This window comes from Suillus fuscotomentosus (assembly GCF_016647785.1).
Source record: "Suillus fuscotomentosus strain FC203 chromosome Unknown F5891scaffold_69, whole genome shotgun sequence".
In the NCBI taxonomy this organism is placed as follows: Eukaryota; Fungi; Basidiomycota; class Agaricomycetes; order Boletales; family Suillaceae; genus Suillus; species Suillus fuscotomentosus.
The window spans coordinates 152,537-165,416 of NW_024539581.1; the positions used below are offsets into that span (position 1 = coordinate 152,537).

General features: G+C 48.0%; 1 protein-coding gene across 1 annotated transcript; it reads right to left on the reverse strand.

Annotated features, from left to right (window-relative positions):
* Window positions 1-7,262: 7,262 nt before the first annotated feature.
* Window positions 7,263-8,478, reverse strand: F5891DRAFT_1194419 (uncharacterized protein; the record flags this gene model as incomplete). The annotated part of the gene is made up of 4 exons (XM_041367925.1): window positions 7,263-7,532; window positions 7,641-8,123; window positions 8,177-8,397; window positions 8,448-8,478. The coding sequence occupies 4 exons, from the start codon at window positions 8,476-8,478 to the stop codon at window positions 7,263-7,265; spliced, it is 1,005 nt and encodes a 334-aa protein (XP_041220788.1).
* Between the last annotated feature and the right edge of the window lie 4,402 nt (window positions 8,479-12,880).

A 12,880-nucleotide genomic window follows, 5' to 3' on the forward strand; every position in this document is an offset into this window, starting at 1 on the left:
CGCCCGATACGCAGGTCACTCTCACAGGAAAAAAGCACCAATGTGACGCTTTTCAGAGCGTTATGAACACTCAGGTTCCATCCGCTCTCAAGCGGAACTTTTATCCGCGCGTTGGCATTACACTATGCATTGATTACTGACAGCCGCATTTATGATGATATCATACTTTTCGGTATCAGCTAACTCTTACCTCAACTAACTTTGGCTCGATATTACCTCTCTTAGTTGGCGGCGCCTGAGTGCCCATTAAAGAGGTAAAGGTACAGATGGTACGTTTGCGCATAGTGCCCCGCCCTTCTACGATTACGGATGTATAACTCTACATACAGTCAAAATGACCATTGGATTGAATCGAGTCTTTGTAAAGGTCTGCCGTGTCGTTCTGCGGAGATTTGCACAACTGGATGATGGATCGAGACGTGCAGGATCATACCACACATCCCCGCGCATCCCGAACGCTCGTTTCATTGGTACGAAGTAAGTGGATTCCTGATCAATTATCGTGTATCTTTCACACACACATTTTAGCTTAAGAGAAAGTTGAATTTCATTCACAATCGGCGCTGTCTTGAACTTAGTGGAAGCAGATACTCGCCGACTCTCAGAAAATATCTTGTTTGTGGAAGTGTCCACAATTTCGCCTTGAATCTCTCGACCATCGTTTAGCTGATTCCCTCACTGTGATCTGGCGAACATCCTGACCTCGTTCAGCGTGATCAGACAAACCTAAACATTCTTCTTACGCGCTGGAATATATCGAAACCCTTCTAGATGGCGCATAGTCTTTTTTCACACAGCGTCGGTGCGCGAAAGAGAGAAGGAGAACAAATTGTGGTAAGTGTCCGTTACACGCTCGCTACTTACGTCGCTTTTCAACGGGCCGAAGCACCAGCGTGACGTTTTTGAAAACGTCATACACACTCAGCTTCCATCCGCTGTCAAGATGAATGTTTTACGCGATATGTCATCATCGCTTGACCGCCTGAACAGCTGTGCTCGGTCGTATTGGCACAAAGTACGAAACCAATGCATTCATGTCGCCAGGAGTGCGAGGTCGATGAGATGTAGGGCGAGTCCGTTTTGATTTACTGACGCTCAACCTTTTTTAATACACTTTTTGCAGCCTTAAGTTCAAACCTCAGATCGGCATATTAGACGCGCTTCACACCACATAGTTTTGAACATTGACTCCAGCTCTATGCCTGCTACCCCGCTGTTTCATAACGCTGTATCTAGTGTTTAGATTTACCATTGCACTGTATGATTACCACACCACTCGCATTTCCCCCCGCTTCTCGTCCATCGTATTTTAATCGTGTCGACAGTTGGTATAAACGACGACCTACTCCCCCCTCGATTTCAGAAAGGACAAGATACACGAGTTTACATGTATGCTATGCTTCGTGATCCTTACAAGAGTAACTTTTGAAAATACGCAAGAAAATAATATATTATGCGGACAGAGATGCGACTACCAACGGTACATTACATCGACAAGGCCACAACATTCGCACCCTTACAAAACTGTTACTCGTACTAAGAGGGTGGCCATAACATGCCAGCATACTGTAGCTGCTGTATCTGAGTGCTCGGCAGCCGTAGACTTGGTTAATATCTACATTGTTTGTGATTGCCTGTTCAGATTTGCGCGAGAAAGACGTTGAGCTACAAATGCGGCTCGCAGTCGATTACTATGAGCGGGCGACCAGTCACCGGGTCAGCATGGCCACTATAGTCGCCAAAAAAAGTAGCGCGAGGCTTGATCAACGGTGATGGTTTGAAACCGACTATCTGCACTATAGATGGTTCAGCGCTCATATGTATGTCAGAGACCCGATGACTAGTATGTTTTGCTTATGATCAGCGATTACTACTAGGTACTAGTACGGGCGGGCGAATTAGATGGCTTACATAAGCGAAAATTGGGCACCCAATACGACAATTTGACGACAATATTAATGTCACAAAGTTTTCGCTCATCGTGATCGCTTTGCTCACAATCTACCACACTTTTACCTTAAGTTTTCCCCAAGCATGAGAGTTCTCGCATCAGGACTTTCATCGGCATAGACATGGTCAATGATGTTTCCCGGGGCACGAGAGCGCGGGTGACATACGTCGTCCTTGGCCTAGGCTATAATGAAGGTGAATATTTCTTCCCGCTCGCTTGTCGCTGTGGAACTCAATTGGCAAAATAGCAAACCAGGATTCTTCCTCCCGTTCTGACGAGCCTGGTTACTCGGCATTCGAGGCAGCTTTCCAACGCTTTATAGACTCGTCACTCGTAGAAGGTTGGCGGGTCCGATTTGTTCACACTTGAATCGCTCACGAGTCACGACATGCATGGCCTCGGACTCCTCAAAATATAGAGCCATTCTCCTCGTTAGAGGTGCTGTGGACGAGTTTCCCGACGCCCTAATATGTTTTGAAGGTCGATGGTATGGCTTGAACCGTTTCGTATGCATCGCACTAGTCTTCTGGCGACTCAGAGAAAGTGATTTGGACTCCATGAGTCGTTCAATAATACGATCAATCGAACTGACTTATTGTTCTAAATTATTCTTATAATACAAGATCTAATAAGGTTACAGATTTTGAGATATGGAGCAGAGGCTCCATAGATGATTATAATCGATTCGCGGATGCTGACCTGTGATGCTGGTTGGTCGTGGGACGAAATGTTTCATTAGATGAAGAAAGTAGATACCTCCATCTTGCTGACCTCGCTTAATTCTAACTGACTGGTAGAGCGAACATTTGGTGCCTCCTACGTAAAATCATTCTGTATTCGAAGAGGTGATTGGATCGGTTTTGTGAATTAGACAAAGTTGCATATTAGTCGAGACTAACGTACATGGGCAAGCTAACCCGATATAACTACTTATTATACACAAGCTCCGAATCGAATCGTTTATTTCTATTTCCCCGATCACATAGTAACGAAGGTATTGCCTAGCTGCGTTCAAAAGACAATGAACAAGCGTGCCATGATCGCACATACTAAAGACAAAAACCACAACCATAAAAATGGCCGATGAATACGTCGCGACTCGGAGCAGGCGACTACAGCGCGTTGCATCACATTCAATCACCAACCTAGAACAATGAAAAGTTTCACATCAGTAAGTCAAAACAGAAAATCAAAACAGACTCACCCTATTTCTCGTCAACGTTACATTCCTGGCGACGCGCATGCATCCGCCTCTTACTTTGTTACCAGCCCATCACTCAATCATAGCCCGTACAACCCAGGACCTGATGCGGAACACGTACCGTACACTTGGATGGCCAGAGAAGGAAGCAGGAGGAACTGAAATATTTGCATTTCAGTCGCGACTTACACAGTCAATCTAAGATACTCACCACGCGCGAATGGACAGATGAAGGCTTCGTCCCAAACAATACAATATGCGGGCCTCGGTGATTAGCCTGGTGGCCGCACACCGACATTACCGAGTGGGAGCTCGTTCAGACAAGAAAATTTGCAGACGGGCTGAGAGCAAAAGGGGAAGTGGACTTTCGTTTGCGTGTATATGAGTCCATAGGTTCCACGAAATTGACGACCATTTCTCGATAATAAGCTCAAGAGTAACTTGAAGTTCCTGGCCTGAAAGCAAAGTTTGTTTGCGATTGATTTCATTTACATAAGCTACTGCGCCCAAACTTCATCTTGTACTACATAGCGGGTCACTGAGAACCTGAGATGACCGTGACGTAGCATCTGAGCGTTATAGCTAGCGCTGAACTATCGATAGCACTCAAAGTAAGGTTTCAAAAAATCGATCAAACTGCACGCTAAAACCTTTTGCTTTTACAAGCTTTTTACCTTTTTTGCAATTATATGTGGTGGCCGCCCACTCATTCAAGTCGACTGCGAGCATTTGCTACCATGATCATGCTCGTCGTGTCAGTGTCATGTTCCCTCAGTCTTGCTTACTCACGTGTTGCTGTATAGCTGTCGATGCATGCATTTTTAGGTGAACTTTGAGCAGCCTCTGCATGCCAGTCACGATCTGGTTTCCTTCGTGGCTGATTTGGCAGCCCCAGGCGCCCCTTCTACTATTGTCCGTTTCTGACTCTTGCAGAGTCGGACAGTCATTGAATCGAGCCTTGTTCAGCTGGCTGAACTTTCTCTCGCAAGCCTGATCATTTGCACGTGCTGAAATCTCACAACCCTTTTTTTGTTCGTTGCACTCTGAACCTTAGCAGGCTTGTTCAGCGTAACCAAGCGAGTGTTTCCTTCCCAAGTCTTTTTACGCACTGACTGTTCGGTCGTTGTCCTCACTGTAATCGGATGTCCGATTTCTGACGTTGCCAAATCTCCTGAAGGAAGTCCCACTCAATTCAAGCACGTCAACTTTTTTATTCGTGAGGGTTTCACGTTCTGAACATGCGCTGCGTTTAGCAGACATCAAAAAGCTCAAACTCCTGGCGTCTTTGATCATCCGAATATGTCCGCTCCGTAAGCATCTCCGTCAAGACAATGTTGCAGTCATGGTTTACGCTGTGCTTTACAGCTTTGTGTCAGCATACAGGAGAACGCGCGCGAGACGTTCATCATGATTGTCAGCAAACTTTGCACCTCTTCGACTACATTCGCAATGTCCCTGCTCCGTTCCCGAAAAAAAGTTGTATGCACGCTTGACATGCACTTTTTTTTTCTTGCCTGTACATCTCGCAGTCGATGTCTTTTCGTGCGCCGTGGTGGGTTTTTTTTACCATTCTCTTCTTTTGTCATTACCCAGCGTTTCTCAAGAGAATGGACGAGCATGTTATTTACGATATCGTTGGAGCAATACACCAAGGGGTGAGTTGCCACCTTGCAGTACAATCATCGCAGCCACTGACGAGACATCCGTACCATCTATTATAGGCTTGAGGAAACGACGGTGTTCAGCAATCATCGGCCTCCCCGAGCGGACGTGGGCTCATGACCCTCATGATCAGCAACTGTACCTGAAGTCGTCATTGTTTCAGCCTACTCTGAATCGGGTCTTTGCATCAGCTTCTAACACTCAAAATTGTTCGTCGCATGCCTTTTCATAATGAATGGTTTGACATCGATATCGTCTTGCAGCCTCGAATTCATTGATAGAAGCAAATCTAAATGCGACAAGCAGCCGGATTAGCTGTACATTGGCGGCATTCCTAATCATACAGGGGAACTTTCCTCTAATATGGAGTGCCGCAAGTGAGATTAAAGGTCGCAAGGTCGGTCTATGATAGGCACATCCCCCTTGATCTGCCTAATGAATATGATTTTCGTTTATCACAGCCTGTCTACTTGATGGCTTCAGCTTTATTCACAGTAGGAAGTGCTGCGTTAGCGCTTTGCTAGACCATCGATGTGATGATCGGGGCTGCGGGGTGAGCATTCAGGCAAAAGGCTTAGTCATTGATTGACTCGCCCTTCTGCAGATCATGCGCTATCATGGCTATTTCAGCTGCGACCCTGGCTGACATATATGACACTCATGAACGAGGGTCTTTGCTGCGCCTCTCTTAGGACCTGCAATCGGCCCTATACTCGATTGGCTCATTGTCACATGCTTTTGGTTGGCGCGCAAGTTTCTACTTCCTGCTGATCTGTGAAGTCGTCACCTTCTTGTCCTTTCTCATCCTGTTCAAGGACACATACCGACGTGAACGGAGCCTCACCTATTGCCCTGCTTTCGTTTCATATCTGAAGTCATCTGACGGTGAAATAGGATTGAGCAGCGTAACTGATTTGTGTCCTACATGACGGTGCGAATGTTGTGGCCTTGTCGATGTAATGTACCGTTGGTAGTCGCATCTCTGTCCGCATAATATATTATTTTCTTGCGTATTTTCAAAAGTTACTCTTGTAAGGATCACGAAGCATAGCATACATGTAAACTCGTGTATCTTGTCCTTTCTGAAATCGAGGGGGGAGTAGGTCGTCGTTTATACCAACTGTCGACACGATTAAAATACGATGGACGAGAAGCGGGGGGAAATGCGAGTGGTGTGGTAATCATACAGTGCAATGGTAAATCTAAACACTAGATACAGCGTTATGAAACAGCGGGGTAGCAGGCATAGAGCTGGAGTCAATGTTCAAAACTATGTGGTGTGAAGCGCGTCTAATATGCCGATCTGAGGTTTGAACTTAAGGCTGCAAAAAGTGTATTAAAAAAGGTTGAGCGTCAGTAAATCAAAACGGACTCGCCCTACATCTCATCGACCTCGCACTCCTGGCGACATGAATGCATTGGTTTCGTACTTTGTGCCAATACGACCGAGCACAGCTGTTCAGGCGGTCAAGCGATGATGACATATCGCGTAAAACATTCATCTTGACAGCGGATGGAAGCTGAGTGTGTATGACGTTTTCAAAAACGTCACGCTGGTGCTTCGGCCCGTTGAAAAGCGACGTAAGTAGCGAGCGTGTAACGGACACTTACCACAATTTGTTCTCCTTCTCTCTTTCGCGCACCGACGCTGTGTGAAAAAAGACTATGCGCCATCTAGAAGGGTTTCGATATATTCCAGCGCGTAAGAAGAATGTTTAGGTTTGTCTGATCACGCTGAACGAGGTCAGGATGTTCGCCAGATCACAGTGAGGGAATCAGCTAAACGATGGTCGAGAGATTCAAGGCGAAATTGTGGACACTTCCACAAACAAGATATTTTCTGAGAGTCGGCGAGTATCTGCTTCCACTAAGTTCAAGACAGCGCCGATTGTGAATGAAATTCAACTTTCTCTTAAGCTAAAATGTGTGTGTGAAAGATACACGATAATTGATCAGGAATCCACTTACTTCGTACCAATGAAACGAGCGTTCGGGATGCGCGGGGATGTGTGGTATGATCCTGCACGTCTCGATCCATCATCCAGTTGTGCAAATCTCCGCAGAACGACACGGCAGACCTTTACAAAGACTCGATTCAGCAGAGTTACCGGTAACTGTAGAAATCAGCTAAGACTATTTCCAGCGCTGTACCTATTGCAGGTGGGTTAGGACAAGATGTAGTTGGCATCGAAAAGAGCGTACCAGTACCGGTGATATCATTATAAATGCAGTTGTCAGTAATCGATACAAAGTTTAATGCCAACGTGTGTCATAGTCGCCCACCTGCCATGTAATGAGAGGGATCAAGGATATAAATGTGCTAGGGATATAAAGATGTGAGTCAATACAGCTAGGCGAACAAAACAAGCTAGTAGTACTTCAATGTATTCAATGCAGGTCCAATGATGAAAAAGTCCCATAGTGAAATAAATAGCATGAATAGAAAAGCTACGCGATCGCTTTCATTTTACCTTTGGTTTTGCCGCTGATCCGTGTTCCACATATTGCACCGCGACGAACTGGCGCACCAAAGCCTGCTTCACTGGCGCCTGGTCCCCTTGCACGTTTGGTGGCGCCTTGAATGAATCGGGCATCGCTCTGAGCACCCTTTCTCTTGCTCCCAATACGCCCCTCGGGATCATCATCATCCACCATTAAAGGCATGCGATTGCCCGTGTCGAGATAGCGTTGATAACGGGCCCGAGCATATTCAAGCTCCTGATCTGGGGGGTATTGATCTTCAGCACCATTGATGCCGTCGCGGATGCGGCGCAGTACAGAAAGTACTCATTCGTGTGTTGTTGGTGGAGCCGTGCCGCGACGTACAAAGCCGTCAGAACACTTTGTCTCAGGGCCCGAGAAGAGACTCCGCAACTCGATCATCCCGTCTCGTATGATTTCATGCTGTACAAAGTAGGGCGTCATAAGATTGGCGAAGTCGGTGTCGGACACACTATCCCTCTGCTGGACGATGTCTAATGGTGAAAGAGAATGCACCCCAGGACGGACCCACGATAAATATAGAGGGGAGAAGGGTTCGTTGGCATGGTGGGAAGCAGAAGCAGAACGGTCAACATCCAAGACCTTTCCGTATGTCTTGACCTTTGCTAAGTGATTGATGAGCGAAGGTGTAATGGTTTTGTGCGCAGTAAAATGCTGGATCTCCCCATCCCAGTCACGACGCATGTTAAAGGGACCTGCGCAATTGCAGGTAATAAGGTAGGCCAACCAAAAATAAGATTCGAGGTCGTGATAAAACTCGACTTCCGTGTTTAACATCGAGGCATTAGACTCGAAGGGAAGTGTTCCCTTTCCATGATATCAGTATTGAATATTGGATCAAAAACAAGAAAGCAACTTACGGTACGTGGCAGGGACGCTTCTCCTCCAGGTTCCAAACAGTCTGTTGCAGACCCCCAATCAGATGCCACGCCGTTTCTCATAGGAGTCCACTCCTTTTCTGCCCCTTCAGGACGCGGAGGGACAGCGGATTCGGCAGATATCGTATCTACGAGGAATATTGTATTTCCATCGCTAACATCGCGGTGCAACACCTTGCGACGTTTATAAGCGTTATGATGACCTCAAATAAACGTTAGAGAAATAAGTATGTAGGCAAACATTCAATCTCACCAACTACGGTGCCTATGATGCCGTGGAACATTTCCCGCTGTAGAAACAACAATACAATGAGGAACAAAAGAAGCTCCTGACTGTATCTGTAAAAGTTGTAAGGTCGCGCGCTGCCTAGTCTGCGTTACTTGAGAAGCAAGTGCGTTCGACCCTATAGGGGAAGTGAGTGCAGCAAGGATCTAGAAGTGTGCGCTTAAGCGAAGCGCAAGAAAGCGCAGGTGCGCTTAAGCGAAGCGCAAGAAAGCGCAGGTGCGCGCAAGGTACAAAGGCGCGGGAACGCGCGCGCGTATTAGCGCGAAGCGCGGGAAAGCGCGCGCGCGTATGCGGAAATGAGAAACTAAGCTTAAGTAGTGATATAAAGCAAGATAAGAGATATAAGAGTGCAAAATGTAAAGGAATAGCTTTCTACTATATTCTGCTAAGTAGTAAGTGGGTAGTAACTAGTAAGTGAAAAGTAGGAAAAGTAGGTCCCGTGTAGTATGTACTGCTGGTGCTTATATAGCGCGCCTAAGCGCACTCATGCGGAGCCGAAGCGCTACCGAGTAGGTATGTAAAATATATATGAGTGAGAAACTAGGATAAAAATAAAGGTGGAACTATGCTAATAAAGGAAATGGAAATATACATACTAGGGAGCTTGGTGGACAGTGGATGGATGCATCTGGATGGCTGGCGCTATAGGGCGCGCAAGCGTGGGAACGTGCGCGCGCGTATACATCGTGAAGCGCGGGGATGGTGCGCGCATGGCGCGCGTTGCGTGGGAAAGCTGCGCCTCATATAGAGATAGCTGCGGGTAGCGCACAGAGTAATGCTATGAGTTTGTGCTGTATACTCCTTGGTGAAAACTACCATATCACGCCATGAGAGGCATGATTCTCTACATCTCCCAGGGACTTAAATTCTGAGTGTCCCCACTCAGCGCGCGCATGGTGAGGATTTTGCGTGATAGTATGTGTGCGCGATGCCTGTATGATGCTTGGGTCGTTGGGCGATGAATGCGCAAGTGCAGGAATTATTGCGTGGATGTGCGTGAAGCGTGGGAAGTTGCGCGCATGGTACGCGCAAGGCGCGAGAATGTGCGCGCGCTATGCGTGAAGGCGCGGGAATGAAGCGTAGCATGGCGAATTGCAAGGGTGACTCTGGTGTGAATAGTGTTCCCTGGGTGTGAGGCGATGATGTGAGAGTGATATGGATGTGGCGCGCATATGGCATAAAGCGCGAGAAAGTGCGCGCGCGCAAGGCGCGAGAAAGCGCGTGAGTGTCGCATGTGTTGTATTGTGCGTATGATGCGAAGTGGTGCGGTCCAAGAGCGATCCAATCCAAGTCCAAACCAAGTCCTGCTAGGCGCGCTAAATATTAGGTGGTAAGGTTTGAACAGTGTGAGTAAAACTATATGTGAAAATGCGAAGGAAAAAATGGTAAACTTTGCGGATGTCCTATCCGACTTGTCTTCTTCGTGCGGCTGTTGACATCTACACCTTCCTATGAGCGAGGCGCGGGAAGCGCGCACGCGCGCGCATGAGGCGCATGGGCGCGGGAATATTGCGCACATATGCGTGCATTCTAAGGTAAAAAGAGCATGGTGCCGCGTCATGCGTGCGAAGAAAAAATAATACTATTGAGCTAGGCGGGCACGATCTATGGTTGTTTTTCTTCTATGTTCTTCTAGGTGATTTCTATATGCATATATCAGTGTGTTATTAGTCTTTGGACAGCATTATAATGAGAGAAACAAAAATGAAAGCGCGCTGGACAAAACCCAGGGTAAAACAAACGGTATCCTATGAAACAATAATGTTATATGTTGTTCTTTGATGCGCAGCTGAGGCGCTTGATCCTCCTCCTTGAGTGCATGCGAGTGCGCATGACTAGCGCGCTTCACGTCTCTTGCGAGCTGACGCTTTACCCAAGGTAGGGTTGGAAATGAGTGAGGCTGGCGCACTTGGGGGGGCTTGTAACTGGCAGAATGAATTCCTGCACAACGCGCTGCAGGTTGAAGGCGCGCCAATGGGAGGTGCTGCAAGGGGTGTAGGGGCGCCCTACAAGCTGATAGGGTGCGCGCGATGTGCGCGCCTTGAAGCGATTTCGCGTGAATTTGATTATATTGGCCGAACACGCGAGGGACGGCCATTTCTCTGTGAATGTGTTAGCGAGAGATGTATATAGTGTTGAATTAGGCGCAAATGTTGTGCAAATGGGCTGTAAGGGTGGTATATCAAGGCGCAATAGGCGCATAGGTGAAGGAGAATAGTGCACATCAGGGCGCGCAGGAATGAAATTGACATGGTAAGCAAAAGCGCCAAGAATGCAAATAAATGTGGGAAGTGCGAAGTTAAAGGTGATGATAGGGGAGTTAGGCGCATATGTATGTGTCAGGCGCGCGCCTAAGTCGCGCCTGGATGACTGATTGTAATATACCTTGTGTTGAATGAAAGAAATGCAATTTAAAAGGGGAGAAGTGATAGAAACGCGATAGTGCGAAGACTCTGCTTGAATTATGAATGCGCAAGGCGCGGGAACGCGTGCGCATATTGCGCGATGCGCGTAATCATGGCGCGTGAACAAGGGGTGGTGCGAAGATGAACCTAAAGTGTTTGGAAGCGTCATATAGCTCCTTAAGAGCTTTAAACATGAAAGAGACAGAAAGTGCGAAATGAGATGAGGGTAAATATACAATACCTCTAGGCGCGCGCATGGCGCGTCCTCAGGCGCAATATGGTGCGCCTGAGTTGCGCCAGGGTCGCCTGAGACATGCTCTGCTTGGTGGTTAGGTGGCGTGATGCATGGATGCTTTACCGGCTCGCGATAGTCACTAGAAGCAAAGAGCGCGACATGCGCGTGATCGTTAGCGACAGATGGAATTACCAGAGACAAATTCTGGTTGATGCAAGGTGCGACTTGAGCCTCTGATGCGGCAGAAAGCTCCTCTATAGGCGCGCTAAGGTGCAATAGATGTTTAGAGTCATCCCTGACTGCTGGCGAGGTGATGGCGATAGGCGCGCGCGATGCGATTGGCGAGGTTTCTTCCTTAAGCGATGCGATAGGCGGGTGCATTTCAAGCGATGGCGTAATAACGTCCACAATGGGCGCGTTATTGTGCAATAGATGTTTAGAGTCATCCCTGACTGCTGGCGAGGTGATAGCGATAGGCGCACACAACGCGATAGCGATAGGCACACGTGTTTCAACTGGTGCGTTAGTGTGCAAGAGATGTTTAGAATCATCCCTGACTTCTGGCGATGTGAATGATGATGATGATGATGATGATGATGATGATGATGCGGATTGTGAAGGAGATGGTGCTGATGATGAAGGTGAAGAGGCGCCTGCAGCGCGCTTTGCGAGCGCGGGCCTGAGTTCGTGATCTAAAGTGATGCAGTCTGGTATAGCCTTGCATGCTGGCGCAGTTGATAGCTGAGGTGCGCATGAATCGCGCGAAGGCGCGGGAAAGGCGCGCGCGTGAGGCGCAAGAATAGGAACTGGTGGCCTTCTGTCAAGTACAACATTTGAGGGTGCGCGATAGAAGAGTCCAGCTGTTGCATTAGCGCTAATGGTCGTATCCTGCGTTGCGCGACTCTCGTGGTATTGATCTTTACACTTAGCCACTTTAGCTTGCACTGGCGCAGTTGCTGTGACTAAGTTCACAATTGGCGCTACTATGGGCACGCTAACTGGCGCGCTTGGCGCGGGAAAAGCGCGCGCAGGTAATAGGAACTGCGCAGCTGCAAAGACGTCCATGAATGGGTAGGGGTCGTATGGATGGTGGTCGGGGAACTTGATCATAAGGCGCAAGCGGATTTGCGCCTGAGCATCGCTAGGGATTCCTTCCATAAATAAGCGGTCGCGCTCAGCCTTTCCAATGTGGTCTTCTTCCATGAGTGGCTGCATAACCTTCCTGAATGCATGCAGGTAATTGCTGAGTTGTGTGCAAGAAGGCATTGGTTTGTTAGCGTATTCGCGCGCGATGGCGCGCAAGTCTGCGAGCGCATAGCGTCTTTTACCATCCCATCCAGGATACATTACCTTCACCTCATCTAAGAAGGCGTCGTAATCATCTACTGCCGCTTCTGGCATGCCTCCCCATAGTTCTCGATCATCGCGCGCAAGGTAGCGGATAATACCTTTGATGCGGTCGAGTCCTTGGAGTCCTGCTTCATCAGCGAGCTGCTCATATGCGTCAATAAATTCAGCGAGGTTGTCTGTAGTACCGTCAAACTTGGGCGCATTTGCTGTGCCGCGGATGGGCATTCTATAAGGCATTGAGGCGCATGAAAGGTGCGCGCGCAAGGCGCACAGGCGTGGGAACTATTGTGTGCGCGCAAGGCGCGAGAGTGCGTGACTATACAATGGTTAGCTTCTGAATTTGCAAAGAGATTGACCTTTATGCGTTAAATAGTGTGAAGTGCGAGAAAGGTGCGCGCGCGAGGCGCACA